This window comes from Perca fluviatilis, chromosome 13 (assembly GCF_010015445.1).
Source record: "Perca fluviatilis chromosome 13, GENO_Pfluv_1.0, whole genome shotgun sequence".
Taxonomy (NCBI): domain Eukaryota; kingdom Metazoa; phylum Chordata; class Actinopteri; order Perciformes; family Percidae; genus Perca; species Perca fluviatilis.
Genome location: NC_053124.1, coordinates 30,979,034 through 31,005,230, shown reverse-complemented (window position 1 = coordinate 31,005,230; position 26,197 = coordinate 30,979,034). Strand labels below are relative to the sequence as shown.

Here is a 26,197-nt window from a genome sequence, read left to right as displayed (position 1 = left end):
TATCACGAGATATATATATATATATATATATATATAAAATATTATCATATTGAATTATTGCCCAGCTCTAGTTACAGTACCACAGGTGCTCAATGACTTTTTTTCATGTAAACAAACCACGGCATCAATACCATAAACCAAGCATTATTGTAAAAGAAAAATAGTCTCAGGAATGGAGGGCTGGCACAGCTCCTTTCTGTTTGGTTTTATGGTCTGCTGACAGTTTTCAGCAGTGGCTAAGATAAATGAGAATGTGGCAAATGGAAGGCTTACAAATTAAAATGTAATTGCCCCTAAAAATGCAGGAGTGACTGTTGAAAAGACAAAAAAACAAGAAAAGAAATAGCAGTTAATTTCTAACCCCGGTGCACACAAGAACACACACACACACACACACCAACTGCAACAATTTTCTCTCTGTTTTCACATCCTCCCTCTCATCTCTCTTTCCCTCCCTCTGTCTCAGCTGATCATCTAGGTGTATATTTTTATACAATTTGTCTCATATTTATTGCGTAGCATCATAATGATAACAGCACCTAGTGTTACAGTATTAAGTGTCAGTGTAAAAGATCTGTCCCCGTTTCCTGTAAGGAGATCGATCGCTGATGCAGTGACAAGACTGATGCTACCTTAAAAGGGAAAAAAAAAATCCTCCTTTGAATGCAATATTAACAACACGGCTCTCATTTTCAGTTTGTTACCTCAGCTCATTATTTGACCTCCTGCATTCACACGTTTAACTCTACACAGATAAAAGCAGTCAGAGCCTGTCTTTTTTTTCATGTTTAGTCTTTACTTTGGTAACACTACACTGATTAGTTCACATAGCTGTCTATCAGGGTAATCAGTAGAACGGGGACAATAATCAATAAAACGTCGATAAGATCACTTAAAGCGCTTGCCAAACGGTAGACGAAGCCATGTTTGTTGTGTAGTCTTTCAAATAAAAGCCGTAGAGAATTGGAAAAAAAAAAACCTGACTGGAACTGACTTCTTTTTCATTTAGCTGAGCCACGGTGAGATGTCATCTGCCGTGATTGCCCAATTAACCGCCAAACGCCATTCGCACATGTGTGTTTGTCTTTCGTCAGCCGCAGTTTCGGTGGTTACTCAAAGTCAACGCTGTGTGGGGAACAAACGGTTCCCTTGCTTAGGTTCCAGTTTGAATGCAGGAGCAGCATTACCTCATCAGCAACCAATGTTTACATATCTAGCTCATCACTGCCACTCGTTTGGCTTCTTCCAGTGTTTGCATAGACAGCGTGGCATGGTTGTTGGTGCCAGACGGGCTGGTCTGAGTATTTCACAATCTGCTCAGTTACTGGGATTTTCACGCATAATCATTTCTAGGGTTTACAAAGAATGGTCTGAAAAAGGAAAAACATCCAGTATGCGGCAGTCCTCTGGGTGAAAATGCCTTGTTGATGCTAGAGTTCAGAGGAGAATGGGCCGAGTGATTCCAGCTGATAGAAGATCAACTTTGACTCAAGGTGTGCAGCAAAGCATTTGTGATGCCACAACACGCACAACCTTGAGGCGGATGGGCTACACCAGCAGAAGACCCCACCGGGTACCACTCATCTCCACTAAAAATAGGAAAATGAGGCTACAATTTCACAAGCTCACCAAAATTGGACAGTTGAAGACTGTAAAAATGTTGCCTGGTCTGAGGAGTCTCGATTTCTGTTGAGACATTCAGATGGTAGAGTCAGAAAACAGGGGGGTCTGGGGGTCCTCCGCCAAGACAACGTTTCCTATTTGAATCCCATTTTCTGCATTTCTATGTAAGTTTAGGGACTATGATGACACTTAATCCAGAAAACAAGTTGATCGTAATGATAAATTCTTCCAGGAAAAATAGTACTAAACCAGGTATATGTAAAAAACAACAACGTCTTACTATCTTTATTGTTTAAAATATGGGCCAATTAACAAGACTTAGGCTGGCTGCAATAGTTTCTATTTAGCTATGGCGTGTCAGCTGTGTGGATTTTTCGGTGTCTTTACACACCAGAAACGTGTCTGACGCGGCGCTGCTGCTAGCCTTGTCTGGACACATGGATGTTTCCCATTGATAAAATGAAATTAAACATAAATATATACTGATTTCATTACAGCAAAAACAACGTCGGCAGCATTGACGGCAAAATAGACTCCAGAATATTTTGCTCTGTATTGACAGGTGCAATATTAGAAAATCGATTTTCTTTTTTATTACATTTATATCTGCATTTATATCAAAACGTGGAGACTTTCAAACATCAACATGTCATTTATTAATATGTATTTGTGTCAAAACGACATATAAACATCTTTTCCTATTCTATTTTGCCTGGAAACACTTCCTTCGCGTGAAAAATAGGCAAAACAGGATTTTGGAAAGTGGGGGGGACGTGTCCCCAGTGGAAATTACGCCCTAGTATTATATATATACACAGTATATACAGAAGTGTGACTCTGGGTGTTAGTTGAATGACCCCTTGGTGGCATTTTTCAACGTGCAAGGTAAAACCACTTAGGGAAAAGGAAAAGATTGTGGGCGGGGGTCACAAAATGGACGTTTAAGTGGCACGCGGGACATCAACGAGACGATCCCTTGGCGAAGGTCTTGTGTCGTTTTCACCCACCCGCCAACCCAACCTGTCTCCTTATGCGGATTTTCGGCCTTTTCGTGCTACCCGCTACGGCTTTTGCTCTTTATAAGTCATTTTATAGCGCGAGCAGTGGTCGAGCTGCTGCCCTGACCGGAGCGTCCCGTACAGACGCCGAAGGGGGGGCTTTGTGCATCGGTATCTGACGCTGAGAGACACCGACCATGCGTTGCTAGTCGACGAGTTGGGAACCAGATGTTGAATAGACTTTTGGTGCCTTATAGGGCTGCGCAATTAATCGCAACTTTTCGCTGGGTGGGGCGCAATATTTGTTAATGGCTAAATATGTATCAAACCATTCGGAATGTATTGCGGTGCTGCAGAGACGTCCCGGCCTACAAATCCTATCCTACAGACTTAAAGAAAAAAAATCTTTGTTTTGGTACAGATCTGTGCAAAAATCACACTATAATAATCATTTAAAAAAATATATATTTTCAATGAAAATGCTAGAAAAATTATCATTCCCTCCAATATCCTGAATCGTATCACACTCGCTATATCAGTCAAAAATTATTGCAATTAGATATTTTCCTCATATCATGCACCACTAGTGTCTTATATTTCCAGCCAATATGCAACATTCAGAATGAAATTCATTTGAATTTTGTCTAGAATTGGACCCAGTCCTCAGAACTTTGTGGACATAATCCCCCTTTTGAAATGTCTTTCTTTCTGTTTAACAGCGTGACATGTTTGGAAGCAACATTTCACTGAGTGATGACAGTCCAAGCCTTATACGTGTAATTCTTATAATCCTTACAAAGTCAATCAATCAATAGAAAACCAAACAAAGGTAATACCTAGTAGTATTTCTATGGGAACAGATACACAAACACTGCGTGCCTGAATGCGTCTGCAAACCTGAAGGCACCTTTGGCCTTTTATTTTGAGTAAAAGAAATTCCCAATGCGATCAAAAATGCAATTATATTTATTGAACTTGGTTTTCTTCCAAGTTTCAGAGGCAAGTTTGGGAAATACCCTTTCCCGTTCAAACAAGGCATCTCATTACCTAACCGCAAGCAGACTAATTAAGTAATACGTTTTGTGTAATATGTTTACATGGATCAGTTATTTATGGGATAGGGATATCCTGGGATGCGAGGATCAAAGGACATAGAGACACACGTTTTGGATTTGTCATATTGAGCTATAAATAAATATATAAAATTCAACGTAATTGCATGTTTACGGATGCTTCATTTGCTCACAACACCACCTGTTGGACAAAGAGTGTAAACCAGTCAGATATGATGTAACCGATGATCTAGTGATCTGTGATACACTGTAGCAGAGACAGTTTGGGACAGAATTTTGCACCAGTAAAGACTTAGAAATAACAAAGATTTTTTGTATAATAATAATAATAATAATAATAATCTGTATAATAAACTGATGCGGCTATCAAACGTGTGTAAACCAATGGGGTCATAATATAATAGCAGGAGGGCCAATATTAGTAGCTATTCTTAAACTGGTACAGTATGCGGCAATGGTTTAACTGGGCAGAGGGCAGTGAATGTGAGCGTGTAGCTCATGGCTGTACTGTGTAATAAAACCGTTGGTATTCCAACCACTTCATAAACCAAACACGTGGTATACGGACGGGCAGCGAGGCTTCGTCGGGTGTCCTCAATGAAGTCGTCTGTGGGCGCCTGGGTAGCTCACCTGGTAGAGCCACGGCGCCGTCGCAAAATAGCCGCGGGAAGGGAACTTGTTTTTGGTGGAACGCGTGTACGTTCAAAAAGTTGTTTTAGTCGTGCAACAGAAAACTCCGATTGGACAGATAGTCTAGCTAGCTGTCTGGATTTCCCCTGCAGAGATCTGAGGAGCAGTTAACCATAGTCCTCAGAAATCCACTGGAGGTTAGAACGCCAACACAAAGGAAGAGGAAGGTCACGGACATCCGGCCCGAAAAGAGGAACATCTGGCGGAATTTCCGGCGGCAGCAGAGCAATCCCGGGAGTGGAACGCCGTGGATATAGACTAAGCGGGAGTAACAGTCAAGGTGATGGATGGAAGTCTACTACAGGTACTTTAAATTATTCTTTTAAACCTGAGAGCCGAGATCTTTTTCAGAGAGACCCTGCTCAAACTCACACACATGCAGGCCTGTAACAATTATTGCATAATTGTCTAATTGTCAATTTTTATATAATAATAATAATCACCGTTTATTTAACCGCAAGTAATTGCTAACATTAGTTAAGGTCTTAAGGCGTATGACTGGTAATTGTTGATTTTGTTTACATAGGCCAAATTGTAATTACATAAGTGATTATTGGTCGGATTGTATATTTGTATTATTATTTCAATTGTTAGTTGTTGGCACTTGACCCTAAACACGTTCATAGCAACAACAATTATAAGAGGTTGGGGGATACAGTTAGAAAACATGTTTTATGAGAATAAAGAGCTGTTTACTTTTTTTTTTAAATAGTAAATATTTTCAAATTTTACTGAAAGAGACAATGATACTGTTAACACAGTTATTTCTGAGATAGCTCATTGTACAGCAAAATTTGCAGCTCTAACACGCGCACATCTGGATGCTGGCAATCTGTCGGCCACCGAGCTCCAGCAGTTGGGGGGAGGGGGGTTAAGTGTCTTGTTCAAGGGCACGTCGGTGGTAAAAATGAAGATAAGATAAAACTTTGTCTGTTCACACAGAAAATGTTCTTGCATCGTCTGCTCCAACAACGATCAACAGTTAAACATCTGAATGGTCAGCCAACAAACATCTGACACACCTTTCCGTCACACACACACACACACACACACACACACACACACACACACACACACACACAGTTGGGTTTTAAAGGAGGACATTCCCCTGACCTACAACTGGCAAAGCCAATCCGCCTTGATGTCCCAAGTACTAAAGCTGCTACTAAAAAAGCTGCCTTGAGGTTTCCACAGTGTGCAATATCATGACGCCCCTGAGGATTATTTCCGTTGTACGTGATTCACATTACGACGCTGCCGTTCCGCTAAACGTGTAGGTGATGATCTCACGTTGTAAGCTGCAGGCAACTGAATGCCAATGAACACTTCCATGTGAAAGCACTTGCTGACATGATTTAAATCATCTAACTGATTGGACCAAAGGTCTTTCATCACATTTGCCAATGTGGACCTCAGTGGGAATATTATGGTGGTGATGATCTCACGTTGTAAGCTGCGGGCAACAGAGTACGTAACTGCATGGCACGAAGATGACGCATTCACTGCAAATCAAACAACCTGAACGGCTTAGGACACAGATTGTTTCCCGGTCATGACTGAATGCCAATGAACACTTCATTGTGAAAGCACTTCCTGACACGATTTAAATCATCTAACTGATTGGACCAAAGGTCTTTCATCACATTTGCCAGTGTGGACCTCAGTGGGAATATTATTTCCACAGTAACTCGTTTGAGGCAGTAAAGCTGTCTGTAACCAATTTGCCAAGAGTTGAAGACAGCCAGACAACTAGCTTAGAGTCAAATTGGACCGTTTCAGCTGTATTATACTCCAAAGTCCTGGAAATGATTTACACTGTATATGCTGTCATTTCCAGAATATAATATTTATATATAGTGATGGTAATGTGAAGCAAACCACACAGCTTGTAGTGTGAATATGTTGGAAAGCACAGGAAGGCAGGATAAAGGAGCAAGGAGAAAGTGTCACCACTCAGGGAATTAGAGGACCCAAAGGCAGAGAGCAGACGAGGAAACGTTTGATCTTGGGGATTTATTTCACAAATAAAAAAAAAATTAATAAAGTACACACCAACAAAGAGAGTCCCGACTGCCGAGGGCAAAAACTTCTTCCAGAATGTTCGGCAAACGATAACAGGGAATCCAAAAAACAAAAGTAGTCCAAAAGCCAGGAACTTGAGACAAAAGGAACTCAAGGGAGCACAGAACTTGACTCAGGCCCCGTTTACACGAAGGGAAGACGCAGATATTTTCCTGCGGTTTGGCCTCTCATTTACACGTTTACATTTTTATCACAGAAAACGATTATTTCTATAAACTCCGGCCAAAGTGGAGTTTTTGGAAAACTTTGTTTGCATGTAAACTGAGACAAACGGAGCTTTAGGCAGCCGAGAGAGAGAAAGAGAACGTGATTGGTTTCTGTTGTTGCTATTGTTGGGATTCTGATTGGCTAACGTGGGCTTGAGCTTCTCGTTACACTGCCACCTACAGGTCTGGTGTGCTCTTAGCTGCATTGACGGCATATATACACAGGTACATATAAACAAACACTTTTCTGAAAACAGAGAGGTTGAAATGTCAGTTTATGAAAATAGCCGGCCACGTGTAAACGTAACATTAAACTGGCACAAGACAAGGGGAACCCAAAGACTAAATACACCAGGTAACGAGCAAACACGGGACAGGTGACACTAGGGCTGGGGAACAGGTGGAACACATTAGACAATCACACAGGCGGGAAAACTAAAAAGACAGAAAGTAAAACTAGACATGACAAGACAGAAAACAGACTATCAAAATAAAACAGGAAACAGACACATACACAGTCACAACAGAAAGTACTTTTATCCCAAAGGTGCACTCGTATGGTGTCCTTGAGGCACATAATTAGCTTTAAGTCCTTTTTTGTTAGGCATCCTGTGAATGTCTGCACACAGCTGGAGAGTCCATTGTGTCCATTCAGAACAGTTATAAACACTTGTTTCCAAATGTGGTTAGACAACATTTCATATTAAAGGTGCAGTAGGTAAGACTTCTAAAACTAACCTTCTGTCATATTTGCTGAAACTGACCATATGTTCCAGTAGAACTACATGAAGTTGGTAATTTATAACAAAATCCGGCTCCTCTGTAGTGCGATTTGCAAAAATCCACAGCTCCCTGTTCAGATGCACCAATCAAGGCCAGGGGGGGGTTCTAACTGCGTGTCAATCACTGCTCATGCACACGCATTCATTCTCCCTTGTGGGGGGAGGGGCTTAGGAGATCGTTTTGGGCTTTAGCGGAAAGGAGGAGGGACTGAGAAGTTGTCGATGTTCACATTTGTTGGCTAAGTCCTGGATCTTCGCAATCCTACCTACAGCACCTTTAAGACTAGGGACAATAATAAGGTTCAATGAAACTAATATTCATTTATTTATTTGGCTGTAAAAAAAAAAAGAATTCCCTTTACAACTATGGTTTCTGCACAGAAAAGTCACTACATATTTAGCTATATATAAAACATATCAAGAAAAATACATATGATTGGTCTATTTATTGATATTAATCCTGCAGGGTTATTTTACACAGGTTCACAGTTAACAGACACCCTGTTCTACATAACAATTTTTAACACATTTGTCCATTGACACTGTAACGTTACCAAATGAACTACAACAGCCATTGTCTAAGTTATCTCATAGCTATAGCTATAGTCTACTGTCAATGATTTTTACAGCCTGCACAGGTGGTGACAACTGTGCTTTCTAGACAGTTTAATCACACAGCTGCTGTGGGTGATTATTCTGTCCTCACAATTGCGTGTCTGGGCAAGGCCAGACAGATAGCGAACATAAACTCCAATAAAGCGTGTTTTAGAAGATGTGTGGATTTATTGATGGCTGTTTCTGTAAAACTGAAAGATACAATACAATTCATATATCAATATACTGCACACATATGAAAAAATAATGACATCTAAATAGGTCCATGTATGAAATGACAGTTAACTTAATGCAATTAACATTATACTTGAATGCCCATGCATTTTCCAGTACATGTATTTTAACTTCTCTCCTCAGGTAACATGGAAGGCAAGTATTTTTTATCTGATCTAGCATAAGTAGACAGCATGGTAAGTAACTCAAGTAAGTATTAACATAGGATCGTACAGCTAATTTAGCACAGACCTCAATAGAAATGCTCCTTCAAGCTAGCTGCTAAGCCGAAAAGTGAAGCAAAAAATACCATGCGTATTTTATATTCATCTAGCAACCGACAACGTTCCTTTTCACAGATTAATTTCACCATGAAAATACTCGTTCTAACATTTAGCATCTTTACTTAGGCTTAAATGAAAGGAGAGCACTGTTTCACATGCACACAGTAGCTTGCTATTTGTTCAACTGAAAACAAAATGGAGAATGGAAAGCTAATCTTAAGAATACTTGAGCTAGCTCTATCTAAAATGTCCATTAGAGGTCAGTATATGCAAAGCATAAACAGGGATAACAGATTTGGGGCATGTAAACGCTATCATTGAGTGTCATAATTTAGCTAATGTTTCACTTTAAATCACAGATAACGTTAGCTAGCTAAATATTAAACTGTGTTCAGATTCTCTTGAACACGTATTGTACCTTAGGCATTTTAAACTACATGAATTGTAATTCTGGAGAGCTAGTAACATTAGCCTACTTGCTTGTTTAGCTAACAAGCAAACGGCTGGACCAGGCTAATCCATCAATCGACTTTATCAATTTGCTTTAAAATTATGTTTTTGAAAATAATAAGTTTTTAATTTTTAGTCATTTACTGTAATTAAAACCAACACAATTAATGGCAGTCGGGGACAACTGCAGTTGGAGTTTGAAAAAACAAATATCTGACACATTTTGTTGTTGTTGTATTGACTGCTAAGGATTTAAAGCAATGTAGGGCCAGACTGATTGTTTGAGTCAGTTGAGAGCATAGAGGAAAGTGTTAAGACTACACTGTATATGCTATGCTGTTATATGCTAACTTTTTCATCTTAGGGTGGATGTAAACAATAGTTGAAGGTTAATATAATGGTATTTATCTTGCTAACATTAGCTGTCATGGTAAGCACACATTTGGATATATCACACATTATAGGCCTGTATGTAGCATTCAGATTTAACATGCTAGCACGTTTAGCATACAGTTAACATGGTGGCATGGTGTTTTACATAGCGTTAGCTAAACAGCAACATACAGCCTCAGATAAGTTGCTGGTAGCAGGCTAAAATAATATTAGATAGAAATACTTTGTATTCTGCCTGTTAAACAGTGTGTTGTCTTTGTCAACCTTCAAACATACACTGTGTTCAGAAAGTATTTAGTTTCCTTCCCCTTTTTCAGATATTGTGAGTTGGACCCTTATGCTAAAATAGTTTGAACTTAAACATGATTTTTAATCTCATTAGTCTACACTCAAAACCCAATCATGAAAACTTCGACGTCAAAGCAAAACAGGATTTTAGATTTAAATTATTAAAAAGAAAAAACCTGATGTATTCAGACTCTTTGCTATGGAACTTGAAATTCTGCTCAGGTGCCTCCCGTGTCTCTTAATCAACTTTAAGATGTTCACCTTGATTGGAGTCCACCTGTGGTCACTTCATTTGATTGGACATGTTTTGGAAAGGTACACACTTTTTTATATGATGCTAGAATTGTTTTTGTTGCTCTATTGTAGGTTTCCAGGAGTGGAGTGGCCTCCATACTTTTTCAATGGAAGACGTTTGGAACCACCAGGACTCTTCCTAGAGCTTATCAGGTGAGCTTCTGGAGTAACAGGTGTCAAAAGCATCTTCATCTGTTGTTTGACGGATTGAAAACACAGAAACGTGAGGTTATGTCTGCGTTTAATCAGTTACTTATCTATTGCTCACACCTAGTCCAGAGGTTACTTCTGTGAAACTTGATCTCCCCCTTTTTCTCTTCTCTTTCTGTCTGTGTGCTGTGTCATTGAGTGACTGCAACTTCCATTGGAACCATGGGTTTTGTAAAGGAGCTGCAGAAAAAGAAGATAATTGTGAGTATCGGCTTTGGTTTCTGAATTGATGGTAATGGGGAAAGCCACGACGCACAGTCAGAGACCTTTTTGTTTTGACAGTGATCCAAGTTTAGGAGTTTAATATAATCCAGAATCTGCTTTGGTAGATATAGTTTATTTAACCTTTACTTATCTTTGGAAGTTTTGGTGAGCGCTCTGCATTGGATATTACTATATAATGCAAAATGTGGTATCATAGGCACATTTGGGAAGAACACCAAACCTTGGCAGAGTGATTATAATGGACCATTCTTTGGATTCATGTTGGATCCACACTATCATAAGGAGGGATTGAAATGGGTTTCACCAATGTAGAGAATACTTTTAAATATAATAAGATGGCTTAAGGGAAATATAGCATATTATGAGATATGTATTTGTCACTCTTTTGCACACTGAGTCTGAAATTTTTGTATGCGTTTTTTCATATCGGTCTTCCTAAGAATTCGTCACGCACAGAAACCTTGCACACTGAGTCTCATGCATATTATTTTATCTGTTGCAAAAAAATCGTATTTATTTTTTTTATGTCCGGAAATCTTGGACTCAATGTGCAAGGACCTGACTGTAGTCTCTCCAGAGCGCTGTGTCAGCACTTGCAAAAATAGATAGTAGAGATAAGGGAAGGGATATCATGTGCCAGATATCAGGCTTTATCCCAGCACCCCTGTACATCCAGTACTCTTACAGTGATATCTAATAATGGTGAGTATTACTTGCAACCATCATGATACCATAATCATACCATAATCATGATATCATTAATAATATCACTTTAGGCATTAATATCTAACCCAGTTAGTGTATCACAAAGTGACTTAAATAACTTGTTTTGGTTGTTTTAATTTAACTTGACATTTTGGACATTATAAGCTCTTCACAGTAGGAGTGGGCATTATTAAAAACAAAATCCTCTGTCATGCTATATTATATTGCAACATGGATAAACAGTTACAGTCAATTTAGAAGAAATCAACAGAACAGAAATGTCTGTTTTGGGCTAATCCAAATGAAATATCTTCCAAATCAAAGAACTTCAGCACATTAATGTAAAATCCACGTACAAATTTCATTGGCATAATAAAACGGTATGGAAGACAAACGTTAACTGCTTGATGTGCATGCTAGAAAAGTATCAATTTCATCAGCGTCTACAGATGTATTCGGTAATTGCATACAGTCCTTTGTTGTGAAATGATTATTGGGCGAGGAACCATCTGTCCACCAGATTTGTTGATTGTTGCCTTTTTAAATTATATTGATGATAAACCCCTTTGAGAAAAACACCGATGTGAAAAACATGTGCTTCCATTTCTGTTGGTAAAACTGATGAATCAAGATGTATTTATTTTGTAATTTCTCCAAACAAAGCAAAATCAACCCAAGTCCTGGAAACTCAAATTTTAATTGCTCCCAACTGTGTTTCCACAACGTTCAACAATTCAAGAAAATTTAGATTTAGATTTTTTAGACATTGAGTCTGACCAAATGTGGATCATAAGTTCAAATCAGTGGTCTCAGTAATTCCTTTTGTGGACAGCCTTTTAAAGGGTAACAACAATCTCTGACATCGGTCCAGTATTAAGCGAGATCGCCAGACTCCAGCTAAATAAACTGTAATTTTAGCATCGTAAAATACACTTCATTTACATGTGAAAATATGTTGGCTCTATACACGCTAAAAGTATTGCTTTTATAAATGGAGTCTGGTGGGTTTAGCGCTAGCGACTTCAGAGCTGGTTCTGGTTAAACAGAAAGGTCTCAAAGAGGTTTTCGAGGTCTATCTCTGAAGGGATCCTTTCCATAATGTTGTCAGACACTTAGAATATTAATCTGAGTCTGTCAGCGGCAAAACGAGCACTTTTGTGAAGGTAAATACAAGCTGGACAATTGCCCTGTTAGCTTACATTGTAGATTGTTTCGCCGCTGCCGACTGCAGCGATCTCGCTCAATACTGGACCAATGTCAGAGATTGTTGTTCCCATCAGACATTTAGACAAAAACACAGGAAAATAGGGTCCAGGTTGAAAAAAAAATGGTAGTTACCCTTTAACCGTTTTATTGACTGGATCAGCTGAAGTTGAAACAGTCCATTGCATTTTTAAAATGGTTTGCATTTGTCAGTTCTATGTAAGAGCAACACAGAACCTGTAAACTGCAGTGGTATCGTGCTCTAACAGCAAAGGAATGTGAAGGGTATGCCACGGGTTTGAACAGCAGATTCACACATCTGTTATCTAACATGTCATCAAATGATGTCACTGATGGCGAATGCTTTGGCTGCCATTCAACTATTTGTAGAAAGACAGAGATTGACCTTTTTAGCTTCGGTTTTGGTTGTGCAAAAAGAAAACCGCTCTTAGGGTTATCAAACATGTCTCGTCTTGTAAGATGAGGATTTGTTCGTGTCAACACACACGCTCAAGAGAATCTGTTTGTGTTTGTGTGCCACAGATAGGGGCGTTGGCTGTATCGGTTGTGACCCTGATCCTCGGCCTGGGACTCGGTCTCGGATTGGACTTGCAGAAATGTCGAAACAAAGGTGCTGTCAGACACACACACACATGCATGCGTGCATTTCTCTGCACTCACAAAAGCATTTCCACTGAACTGAAAAATCTGCTGTCACCTCCTTGCTCAGACTCTCATATTCCACAGTAATAATTGTTTATCTTCACTACAGCATTTGGCAACCACGTATCACCCCCCTCAGCTCTCCCCTTTCACACTTACGCCACCTAACTTTATCATTTTCATGCCACGTCTTTCAGTAACGGTCATGACTAAGCATATTGGAATTAGAAAAAAGAGTTTCATGCCTAAGGAATTCATATTTATTTAGAGAGTCTTGTAACATGGTATGATAAAAGTTTCGGTCACATTAAACGAGCTCTTTGCAAAAAATGACCACATAGCGATATGTAAGAGTTGCTGATTGAAGCCAGTTGCTTGCCGTTACCTCAGATTGTTGAGATTTCTCTGTGTGTGTTCGGGAGAAAAATTCCACACTTCCAGGATCTCTGAACAAAGGCCAAAAGGCCATCCATAACAAAAGGCCATCCATCCATAACTAATTGTTATAGGGTAAACACTGGTCAGATTTCCAGTCCACGCTCCCTTCACAATGGCAATTTAACTGTATTTATATAGTGCTTTTCTAGTCTTAACGACTACTCAAAGCACTTTAACATAGTACAGGAACCATTCACCATTCACACACATTCATACACTGTGGCCGAGGTTACCGTACAAGGTGCCACCTGCTCATCAGATAAACATTCACACACATTTACACTCCGATGGCGCAGCAACTCGGGGTTCAGTGTCTTGCCCAAGGACACTTAAGCATGGAACTTCACCACCAGGGATCGAACCACCAACCTTCCGATTGGCAGGCGACCTCTCTACCACTGAGCCACAGCCGCCAGTTAACCTAACCTGCATGTCTTTGGACTGTGGGAGGAAGCAGCAGCAGCATCAACGGCGCCACGAGGAGAACATCCAAACCTACGGGCAATTTAGGAGGAAGAAGTGGAAGAAAGTCGGAGCGCCTGCTGTGAGACAACAGTGCTAACCACCGTGGTGCCGCCGAATCACAGAAGCCGTTGTGTAATGAAGGCCTAACTAGTAAAAAATACAATACTTATAAAACTGGAAGGGCACTCAGAGGGCGCAGAATATCGCCAAATGCCCCATCTTGCATTGTTCTAAAAAGTTAGAAATATGGTTTAGTATATGCCGCGGGATTCCGACCCGTTTTTAAAAATTCAATGGCTTCCTCCGTGGCCCATGCTACACCCTGGCACCAAGTTTCACGTAAATTGGGCCAGTAGTTCTCCTGTAATCCTGCTGAAGGACAGACCAACAAACAGAACCGTAAACATACCTCATTGGTGGAGGGAATACAATATTACCATTAAAGAATATAAAAGTACATTTCAAAGACATTACACAGCGAAGCCACATTTTACTTCTATTGATCATTACAAACGTGCCGGACTTACACATGGAAAACACCTCTAACTCTGGCACGAATAGCCTACATTCTTTTTTTGTTTTGTTTCTGAGCTGTGAACAGATAAGGAGCTATTTTTAAACTTCATGAAGAACAACATTCTTCAGAGATGCCGTCACATTTAAATGGCCACCTGACATTCCAAAAAGCAAGAAAAACCCCACCAACACTTTTTTACCTCTGCATTTGATTGCATTTTCTTTTCTATTTTTCATACCATTCTCAAGACCCACATCCTCTTTTCTCATCATGCAGTCTGGTTTGTCATAATAGCAGAGAGGTGAGTGACGTGCTTAGTCATCAGCCATGCATGTGGGTCAGCAACTATTTAGTAAGCACAGTATCGGACAAGGCAGCGCATACCCTGGGGGGGGTGGGGGGTTTACATTCACCTCAAAGCTCAGTAGACCATTTGTATCCGGTGGTCTGCTCACTCCTGTGACTTTAATTGGCACAGACAGTGCTGACTCACACGAGGAACAGTCATTCTGTTTATGACAAAATTCCTGAGGTTTTGGCTTTGCATACGTTTGTGATGACTAAGCAGCATTTTTTTTGTTGATTTCACACTTTGTTATTCTTATCATCAAGAGCTCTTCCTTTTCTGCTTATAATAATCACACGAGTGTGCTGAGTCAAAAGCTGATTGACGCTTTCCACTGTGGAAGTTAACCTGTAGGACAGTTTTCATTTGGTTTGGCCATTTTTTAGGAGTGTAGGAAAAAGCCTCGAGCTTACGCAGCCAAACATGATGACGCCGTGTCGTGAATCAAGGCGCAGCGCGCCAACGCGCAGCCCGGTGCACCCGCGCGCTGCTCACCGGAGGCGGTGGTGGACATGGACGGGCCAATTTGTAGCTCAAGGCGTGTTGTGGGGCTCCGGGAGCCAATGGAAACGGGGTGGTGTCACATGTCACAGGTCATCATTGTCGGTCTGTTGGCAGCAACAAACAAACAAACAAAGAGAGAAAAAAATACATGTACGGTATCAGAAAAAAAGGCATCAAGATCCGGCAATTATCCTCGGAAGTCAACGCAGAGCAAGAATGAAATTGGATATTAGTAATATGGGCTGTAGGGATGCACCTTGTGAGGAAAATATGCGATAACGGTGTTGAGTATTGCGCTATTACTTGTGAAAAACAAAAACGGATGTTAAAGTGTACTTAGTTCTGCATGTCTGCGGGTTTCAGTATTCTGCTAAAATACGACAGAATGCCCTTTTGTATTTAAAACACACGAAAGGAACTCATTTTCAAATTCTATTTCCAACAAATTGAAAAATGAGTTGAATATAAAAGGCACCGCTTAAAAAAGAATGCCAGACTTATAGAAGTGCAGTTTTCTACTGATGCTTTCTTTTAACTAACACAAAAAAAGAGTGTCTTTCGCAATATGTCGCAGCCTTTCGCGATTTGTTTATTGCGCCAGTTGATATCGCGATGACGATAAAAAAAAATATACAATTTATTGTGCAGCCCTAATGGGCAGTGGCAGTTACAGTGATATAGAGTTTGTTGTACAGGTGTTATAGACAGGTACAGTTGATTCTGTAGTAAGAAGACTGTTGTCTTGAGGGACAGGGTCGTCCTCCCTTTACTACAAACATTTTGACCTACTTGTCATTGCCTGTTCAGTCTAAAACCAGTTGAGACATGCATGATGGCTCCAGGTCTGTGTTTTTCTTTATTTTTTTTTTATTCCACACCAGTTTCATCTCAGTTGTTAAACCTGAATGTTGAACTCGTAGAGCACGTCTTGTGCTAGTCAGTCACGGCTTAGAGAAGTTGCTTTGTCACGGCGAGCCGGCGTCCACGAGGCTTTTTCTCAGTTTTGGCGGCTCGGCAGAATCCTGCGCATGATTCACACCTGGATGTCACATGGCAGTCACCGTCACACGAGCGCTGTGTGACTCAAAATGTGACACGATGAAGTGTCCCTCGTGACGAGGCAAGAAATGACGACTATTGAAATCCAGGACCATCCGTACTGAACTCATGATGTTGAGTCAGAAGATTATAAGATTATAAGTTTCATTTGTTTTTAAAAGTCCCATTATGGGTTAGGGAGGGTGTGATAAGCTCAGGCTTCAGCCTACACACTTTCAGTCCTGCTTTGTGTCGTGTTCATAAGTATTCATACCCATGCTAAAGTTGACTAAAAAGAGGAATAAAAAAAATTATCCTTTGGAAATTGATCTTAATGCCTTAATTAAAAAAAATGAGGAAAAATCTGACCGTTTAAGGACACCAATTTTTTTTTGTGAATGAATAATGTATTGTAAATAAATAAATGTTCTTCCTTAAAATACAGGGGGCATAAGTATACACACCCCTATGTTAAATTCCCATAGAGACAGGCAGAGGTTTATTTTTAAAGGCCAGTTATTTCATGGATCCAGGATACTATGCATCCTGATAAAGTTCCCTTGGCCTTTGGAATTAAAATAGCCCCCCCACATCATCACATAACCTTCACCATACCCCCCACATCATCACATACCCTTCACCATACCTAGAGATTGGCATGGGCTACTTTCCATAAAATCATCTCTCAATGCAAATCAAACCAGCTATTAGGGTAATTTTTTTTTTTTTAAAGCATTAATGTTATGTTTATTTGTTGTTTATTACCAGTGTATTGAATGTTGTAAGTTAGAAATGACCGGATTTTTTTTTAAAATAATTTTTGTTAATAATTCAAAAAAAAAATGTTTTCACTTACAGTATATTAACAGTCATTATTTTTCTAAGCATTTAATGTCTAAGTCATCACATTATCGCACTAAGGCTGTCATCTCAATGAAGTAGTATCATAGACTAGGTTGTTTCTAGAAATAGTCTGAGCTATTTTGAGAGCCTTACATTTATGTTAAATAACAAATACTTTTTGAAAATGTAAATCATATTATTACCAGAGTAAAGTTTGTATCCACGGCCGCCATTCACATGTGGATGATCTGTAGGAGAGCTGCCAAAATAACCAGATAAAATAACCCGTGTTGTCCCGTCTTCCTCTTCCAGTCGTCCCCCACACGTCCTGCAGGCATCGATGCTACGAGCCCTATGACGACCAGATCCCCGGCTGCAGATGTGACCACAGCTGCAACGCCAGCAACAGCTGCTGCTATGACTACCATGACATCTGCACTGTGCCCAGTGAGAAACTGTTTTTTTTCCGGTAACACGTTACGTGAAGGTATCCACATAAGAGGGACATGACACTGTCATGAGACATGAACCCTAACCCTAACTCTAACTCTAACCCTAACCTGTCATGACAAAAAACGAGTGACACTTAATGACAGAAGCGTTATGTTATAAACGTTTATGACTTGTTTATAATGTTTAGGACACGTTATTTTATCATTAGTTCAGTGTTTCTACATTAAGGAAGGTAGTTACTACTTTGTCAGTGGTAAATCATTGTTTTGTCAGCCATGTATAAACATTATTTGGATGGCTATTACAATATAAAGTTGTAACTAATGCTTATAATAATAAGTTAATGGATAATAAGTGGTTTGAAAAGCATCAAGTAGCATTCATTTGGCCCCAATTAAATCTTATGTTGGGAATCTATTTGATTATTTGCACACTGATCTTAATAACGGTTACGGATGCTGTACAAAGTCTTTAACTATTAACACAGTATTATATTCATGAGATGCAACCTTATAATAGCCATCCAAATAATTGATGGTAAGTTTATGAACAATTTCTTAATCATCAACAAATGCTTACATAATATATAACATGTTATGATGTGAGCAACAATAAACTGTAAAAATAGCCTACATTATAGCATAACTAATAATAACCCATGGAAAACCCCTCTAACTTTGTCGCCAATAGCCTACGTATTTTTTTATAGATAGGAGCTATTTTTAAACTTCGTGAAGAACAACATTCTTGATGCCGTCACATTTAAATGGGCACCTGACATTCCAGAAAGCAAGAAAATCCCCACAAACACTTTTCACCTCTGCATTTGGCTACAAGCCAAAAATGATTACACCGTCCGGGTTGCATAGTACGGTGTGGTGCACTAACTCCATGATTGTTCACCGCAGCTGAGCAGTGGGAGTGCACGAAGCTGCGTTGCGGGGAGAAGAGGCTAACCCAGAGCAGATGTCACTGCTCCGATGACTGTCCGTCTGCAGGGGACTGCTGCACAAACTACAAACATGTCTGCCACGGTGAGAATGGGAACAGAGGCCAGGAAAGAGGATGAGCGAGTGAGGTGATGGATAAAGATAAGATAAGGGGGGACAAAATAAAAGCAGTTTAACCATGAGAGACTAAAAAAACAAAGTTAGTGTTACATAAACCCCTAAATGCAACATATAGGAAACTGGGTGTACTTCGATCAGATAACAACTTACATTACATGTCATTTAGCTGACGCTTTTATCCAAAGCGACTTACAATTGCTATATATGTCCGAAGCTGCACGCCTCTGGAGCAACAAGGGGTTAAAGGTCCTATGCCATGCTGCTCTTTGGATGCTTTTATATAGGCCTTAGTGGTCCCCTAATACTGTATCTGAAGTCCCTTTTATATAGGCCTTAGTGGTCCACTAATACTGTATCTGAAGTTGCTTTTATATAGACCTTAGTGGTCCCCTAATACTGTATCTGAAGTCTCTTTCCCGAAATTCAGCCTTGGTGCAGAATTACAGCCACTAGAGCCAGTCCCACAATGAGCTTTCCTTAGGATGGGCCATTTCTGTGTCTGTAGCTTTAAATGCTATTGAGGAGGAGAGCCGGGGGGAGGTGGAGGGTGGGGGTGTGGCCTTGACCAACTGCCACTTTGCTCGTTTGACAGCCATAATGAATCTCTCTCTCTCATGGGTGGGCCAAGTTCTCTGGGCGGGCAAAGCAGAAAAAGGGGAGGTAACCTTTCCCTTTATGACATCATAAGGAGGAGATTCCAGATCGGTCCATCTGAGCTTTCATTTTCTCAAAGGCAGAGCAGGATACCCAGGGCTCGGTTTACACCTATCACCATTTCTAGCCACTGGGGACCATAGGCAGGCTGGGGGAACTCATATTAATGTTAAAGGGGTGATAGAATGCAAAACAGATTTTACCTTGTCATAGTTGAATAATGACAGTTTAGTGGGTAACTAGGACATACATAGAACCTCTAAATCCCATTGACACCTCTTTTCTCTGCAAATCTCACTATTTGAAACTGCCTCTGAAAACGGGCGAATCTCAACAAGCCCCATAGTTGACGTCAACTATTGCGGCTCCTCCTCATTTGGCTTTAGTCTTTCTCTTTGTCACGCCCCAACATTTGCATAGGCTACACAACTGACCTGAGATCAGTTAGTCTTCTGAATCTAGATCGTGCAGATCTCAGAAATTGTATACATTGTTCATATGCTATTTTACCATTAAATTGGCCTGGCCTGCCTTCTTTCACAGACCCCGGCCTGCTGTGAGGTAGATGGAGCTCAGTCACGGCTGGCAACCCACGGCACTCCATACCCGCGCAAAGTCACCGTTTTGGGCTAATGGACTACGAAACGCCGCTGCTCTGACAGAGCTCCAGGGCCTCCAACTCCCCTCTTCCTGCCAGCTAAATGCCCGGTGTATGGGAGCGCGGTCAGCGAGCTTGTTACGCCAGCATTCTCTTACCACAGGTTCCAGTTACTCTTTTAATGTGTGTAATTATAACGTGTTGCGTTATTTAAACAAACGATTGGGGAAATAAACGCCGCTTGTCCCTGAGTCTCATTGATAGAGCCTGCGGCTGGATGGAGCTCTATCAATGAGAGGTAGCTAGCCTCCTCTTAGAATTCCTCTGGAATTCACAAAAATTCATTAACTTGAAATCTGACACCGTTGTTAGCTTTATAAGACATTTAGTTAGATGTTGTGTAAGTGGCGTGACGAAATTCAAACTGTAAATATACTCGAATTAAGGCGAAAAGGAAGCTAACTATCCGTGATTTGTAGCTAGGATTGAACGGACAGTCACAGCTAACGAAACACTTTGTCTTCACAAATATTCATTAACTTGAAATCGGACACCGTTGTTAGCTTTATAAGACCTTTAGTTAGATGTTGTATAAGTGGCGTGACATGTGTGTAACATGTGGTAAGAGATTGCTGGCGTAACAAGCTCGCTGACGGCGCTCTCACTCTCACACAACGGGCCATTTAGCTAGCAGGAAGAGGGGAGTTGAAGGCCCTGGAGCTCTGTCAGGGCAGCGGTGTTGGTAGTCCATGCTGTGGGCTGCCAGCCGTGACGGAGCTCAAGTACCTGCTAGCACGGGGTACTGTAAGGAAGGCGGGCCGGGGCAGGCCGGCGAGGCAGGCCCGGGCGAGGCGGCGCGGGCGGGGCAGCACCAGCGGCTGAATTCCGACACACAGTCTTACCAAATTTGCAATTAGCCATCAATTTTCGTAAAACGGCCCATATTTGAGCTTTATATAGTTGATTTCTCACTTAAAAAAGTCTCAGAAGGGAATTTAATAACGAAATAGCCCGACAAACAATGTATTACTTTCCAGTGTTTGAAATATGAGGCCTGCTGCCGAGTCTCCCATGTGTTTCTATGTAGTTTGCTCAAACCAATCAGCGCGTAGCTCATTCTGAATATTCATTAGCATACCATATTTGGAAGAAAAGCTCTTGTTCCAAATAGAGCCATATTCACAGGGTAGTTAAGGGCCTAATAAAATAGCATTTGGGCAATTTTCAGCCCAACCAATGTTACATACCCCATTAGGAGACCTTAAGGAACAGTGTAAAATACCCTATATAATCATTCTATCACCCCTTTAAAAAACTTCATAAAGTGGAATTTTCATGCCATGGGACCTTTAAGAGTCTTGCTCAGGAACACATTGGTTGACATATCGCAGTGTGAATTGAACCCAGATCTCCCACACCAAAGGCATGTGTCATATCCACTGCCCCATCACCACTCACGCAAGTGGCCTCCCAAACTTTGAGAGACAGAAAAAGACTTGTGTGGGTCTGTTGTCTTATTTTAGGCCGTTAAGACTTTGGTCATAGTTCCTTTCAGCATCTAGCCTAAGTGCATCTTGCGATTTCAAGACAGTTTGTGCTTTAACAGGATTACGCTGGACGGGGCTCAGTGAGGGATTATTTTCATTGGCACAGCCTATTTACCGCCCGATTTCATTTCTGAGGCTTGTTTTTCCTAAGATATTGCAGTCTGGCTGCAGAGCTAGGCCTACTTAAACACAACTTTTATCAGCTGCTGCTATGAACACCTCATTTGATGTTTGGTATTTTGTTCACACCATTATGCTATAAAGATCAAAACAGCTGACTCTTTCAAAAAAGGGCACACAAATATTTCTCATTAAGAAAGCGTTAAACCTTGTATTTGTTTGCTCCTTGTTTTACTCAGAACAACTTTGGGATTACTTTTAATAATGAAAAGTCCTCCACAAATAAGGTGTAATTATGAAAGCGAATTATTATTATTATTATTATTATTATTATTGGGTACAATGGTTATATTCTGAAATGTAATGTAACTGTCTTTTATGCACCGTGTATGTTTGCCACCCTGCTGTAGGAGAGAAAGAGTGGGTGGAGGACAAGTGTGAGGACCTTTCAACCCCCACATGCCCAGCAGGGTAAGAATGTCATGTGAGAGATTCATAATCAGAAACGCAACAAGATTGTAGATCAGATGAAATTAGGTTGAAGTTATCATTAGTTTGAAGTTAAAGGTGCCCTGCCATACAAAACCGTTTTTACTTGCATTTTGTGAAATATGTTAGGTCCATATGTTTTGTGTTATGTGGTGAATGTGAAATTGAACTGCTACCTCATCTGTCAGCTCTAGCTACTGAACAGAAATCAGGCCAATTACAAAAGCTGGTCACTCTGACATCATGTTGCCTGAGCTCATTACTATTCATGGGCTGGGGAAAGCATGCTGATATCCAGGCTCTCACTGGCTGGCTGTTAGCCAGTCAGATTCAAACAGCTTAGCTCGTTGAATATTAATGAGAACTGGCACAAATCGAGCTGTGTCTTCCTGCAGGCTTTCTATACCAGGCTAGAATGGCTTGAAACAAGGTAACCAATGCATTTTTTCCACAACAAATGTTACAGAGTCCATGGTAGAACTTCAGACATTACCACAAAGTAATGAAATACGTGTGGCAGGGCACCTTTAAGAGTTATGAAACGTTATTTTTCTTGCACATTCAGCAGTTTTCTTTTTTTGTTGCTTTTGAGTTATCACATTTCCATTAATCACAGAATAAAGTTAAGATAACGAGATGCGTTTCCTTGTTTGTAACAGCAAGTGGGTGCTGTATCTCATCACTGTGTGTGTTTCTTTCTGATTACATCCCCCCCCTACCCCCCTCACTCCGTTACAGCTTTACGCAGCAGCCTCTGCTCCTCGTCTCTTTGGATGGACTGCGGGCTGAGTACCTGCAGACGTGGAGCGCTCTCATCCCTGTTCTGGACAAGCTCAGTTAGTCTTAACCACATTACGCTCTGTTCCACTTTTAATCTTCATGTCCCGTGGGCAAAACCAGACAAAGGCTTTTGGAAAACTAGGACACTCCTAAGCACATAGGTCTCTGACATAGGTCTGTTCACCGTGAGGAAGCTAAGAGTTTTTAATCGAGGACGGACAACACAGTACATTCACGTTCCCCTTACAAATTCAACTTGTATTCAGGCCAGTTCTGAGCATTGCAGATTTGCTTCCTTGGAAATGAAACTTCTCAAACAGGTAATCCATCACATCACATCGACTTCATTCTGCCACGCATCGACTATAAGTGTTTCTTCACGGTGCTTTCAAAACTGCTCGGTGATCTCATGATTATGGGCTCTCCGGTGACTGGTAAGCTTCTTCATTACCAGGACCTGGATCGTTTTTGAGAAACACTGGCCTTGATGATGTGTCATGTCTTCCAGACAAAACAAGTCTAGCTAAATCATAATTTTGTCAGGATTCATCTTCTAAATACCATGCGGAGCTCATGAATCATCCCGCTCTTAAATTGACTTCCTGTAATTAACGTGTACTCAATGTGGGTGCACATGTCTGGGTAAGTAAGGATTACTATGTTTCAGTCCATGGTTCAGTAATATGATGAATTTATCCAGACCACATGTACAGATGTTGCTGGTTTTATTAGATGCACTCCCTTCCCTTTAAACTGGGTAACGCCATGTCTAGTAGGGCATATTGGGCGGGTGACGCACATGCCCTTATAATAAAGATGGAAGATGTCTTCAGTGGAAGTGGCAGCTGATGCGGTTTGTCTTCCGTTCTTCCCGTCACAGAGGAGTGTGGAACCTCGGCACCGTACATGCAGGCAGCCTTTCCCAGCAAGACGTTCCCCAATCACTACACCATTGTTACGGTAAAGACACTCATACATCATAGATACAGCGCAAACAAATGTAGATGAGCTCGTACAGTATGCACATTCCACACGCATGTGGAAGCTCTTGTGAAAAACTCCCATGTCGATTTATTTATTTTTTTTGGTGGTTTTCATGTTTTCAAGTTATAGGACTGTGGCTTAAAAAAAAAACTTTCTACCCTCTAACCCTACCTGCATCATTTGTAGCTGAATTGCAAGTAAAAACATGACCGTTATTGTCGCAGACCTGCGAAGCTCAGCCGCTTTAATTTGCCTTTGTAAGTCTTCCCAGTGTGGCTTGAGGCAGTGGTTCTCAAACTTTTTTTTTCAACAATGTACTTTTGAGTTTTGAATTTGTTGGAAGGATAGCCCCTTCAGATGTAGCGTCTCATTTTCGGGGGGAACCGTCTCCAACAACAACGTGCTCCTCTAGAGGTTGATTCATGTTGAACCTTACAAGTGTTTTTCATGGATAGACATGAAGCATATGCACAAGCTAAGAAGGGCACGCACAGATGCTGCTGGGTGTCAAACTAAAGCTGTTTGTCAGACAGACAGTCTCTGTTTTCCAGGGAAGAAACCCTCAGAGAAACAACATCTTTACTTTTATAGAGTAACAGCTTGTTCACAGCTTTTTTTTCAGTTTTTTTTTTTCTTCATTGTGACTCCGACTTCAAATCGACTTCTACAGATTACATTGAGAAACTGGTTCATATCCAAATAACGGTCACACCCTCTCCTCTCCTCTCCTCTCCCATCCTCTCCTCTCCCATCCTCTCCTCTCCTCTCCTCTCCTCTCCTCTCCCATCCTCTCAGGGTCTCTATCCAGAGTCCAACGGTTTGATTGACAACACTATGTACGACCCCGTGTTTGACGCCACCTTCAGTCTGTCCGGTCCCGAGAAAGACAACCCGAACTGGTACCTCGGACAGCCTGTGAGTCTGGTTAGCTTTGAGTCAGAACCCCACCCGCCATCTTTTTCCTAAACCTACCTGTCCCGCTCTTGCGCCGCGTGTCAGTTAAAGGGTACGTCCCGACCCAGAACGTCAAAAAGTGACGCCAAGAGTCCCGACCAAGCGCGTCTAATCTTGACACCAAAGGGCTAGACGCTAAAGGAGACCCTTTGCGTCCGTAACAAACGGGAAGCCACCTGACCAAGCGTCTCTATTTGGCAACAATTTTCATTATCGTCACCTTCCTAAAATAATTGCCTAAGTCATTTTTTAACAAAAATGATTTTGTTGCCTAAATCATCTCCTCATGGTGCAGGCCACCTCTGGTAAAATTGCCTACATCCTCAGTTGAACAGGTCATGTGATTCTACACCTTTAGTAAAATTGCCTATGTCAAGCATGTAACTTAGGCCGTTTTATTTTTTGTGTTTTCTGAAAATCCTGAAAAAATGACGTAGACAATTATTTTAGGAAGGTGACGTTATGTACTTGGACCTTATTACTCTTGCGGAAAGGGACAAATTTGGAGTTGTTATTTTGCAATGGTTTCACTGGTCCGGCCCCATTTGAGTTCAAATTGGGCTGTGCCTGGCCCCTTAAACGAAAATGACTTTGACTGTATAATGAGAGCCTGGCCTGTGTTGAGCTGTCCTGTTTGTCTTTGTAGATTTGGCACACAGCGCAGCAGCAGGGCCTGAAGTCCGGGACTTTCTTTTGGCCGGGATCAGACGTCAAAATCAACGGAAGCTTTCCCAACATCTACCGACCTTACGACGGGTAAGACCGACGCCCGTGTGTTTTCAAAAGCATTCTGGGAAGCCAGAATAGGAGATCCTGCCAGATGATTACCTGGTCTCCAAAGTTACTGGCTGTGCACCATTACCAAAGAAATGGCAGTGCAATGTCCCATACAGTATAATGTGGGAATTTTAGATCTAATTATTTCAATTATCTTTTTCTTTTTTTTGAAGTCTGAGAAATTCTTGCGTGCAATTTATATAATAAAAGATAGATACTTGGTGTCCGTGTATCGATGTACCGCATTGCGACGGAAAGTGTTGCGATTTTATGCCCTCTGCCAAAGGCCAAACTTGGTGATGTAACACTATACCCTCAGTTCATTTTAGCACACACTTCTTTTTATTTTGCCATCGCTAAATAGCTGTTTTTTGTTTCTTTGTGGTCGAATGTTTAGTAATCCATCCATGGTCTCTGTAGCTCCACAGTCAACAATGAAATCTCTTTGCTTTTCAAACAGAACATTTTTATGACTGGCTTGCTGTTGGCAAATGCGTGAGAAAAAGGCATGTGAAATGTAATATTTCCTTAGAAAAATATTACCCAATTCACTGTCATTGTGAGAACTGGTATCTTGCGACACCGATGTCTTTCCATGTTAAAGGCGGGGGTTGGTAATGTGG

The 26,197-nt window shown here is 40.9% G+C and overlaps 1 protein-coding gene across 2 annotated transcripts in view; it reads left to right on the top strand.

The window, feature by feature from the left end:
- The first annotated feature begins 10,057 nt into the window (after positions 1-10,057).
- LOC120571122 (venom phosphodiesterase 1) overlaps positions 10,058-26,197 on the top strand; it is a 50,042-nt gene continuing 33,902 nt past the window's right edge. The window contains exons 1-10 of one of the 2 annotated variants that reach the window (XM_039819816.1): positions 10,058-10,144; positions 10,341-10,402; positions 12,878-12,965; positions 17,461-17,595; positions 18,510-18,635; positions 22,001-22,061; positions 22,818-22,915; positions 23,740-23,819; positions 24,639-24,758; positions 25,444-25,553. In XM_039819816.1, the coding sequence (XP_039675750.1) occupies positions 10,364-10,402; positions 12,878-12,965; positions 17,461-17,595; positions 18,510-18,635; positions 22,001-22,061; positions 22,818-22,915; positions 23,740-23,819; positions 24,639-24,758; positions 25,444-25,553 (857 nt within the window). In that variant the 5' untranslated portion in view covers positions 10,058-10,144; positions 10,341-10,363. Of the gene's footprint in view, positions 10,145-10,166; positions 10,403-12,877; positions 12,966-17,460; positions 17,596-18,509; positions 18,636-22,000; positions 22,062-22,817; positions 22,916-23,739; positions 23,820-24,638; positions 24,759-25,443; positions 25,554-26,197 lie in introns of those variants that run through there. The other variant, XM_039819815.1, reaches the window with a different exon arrangement.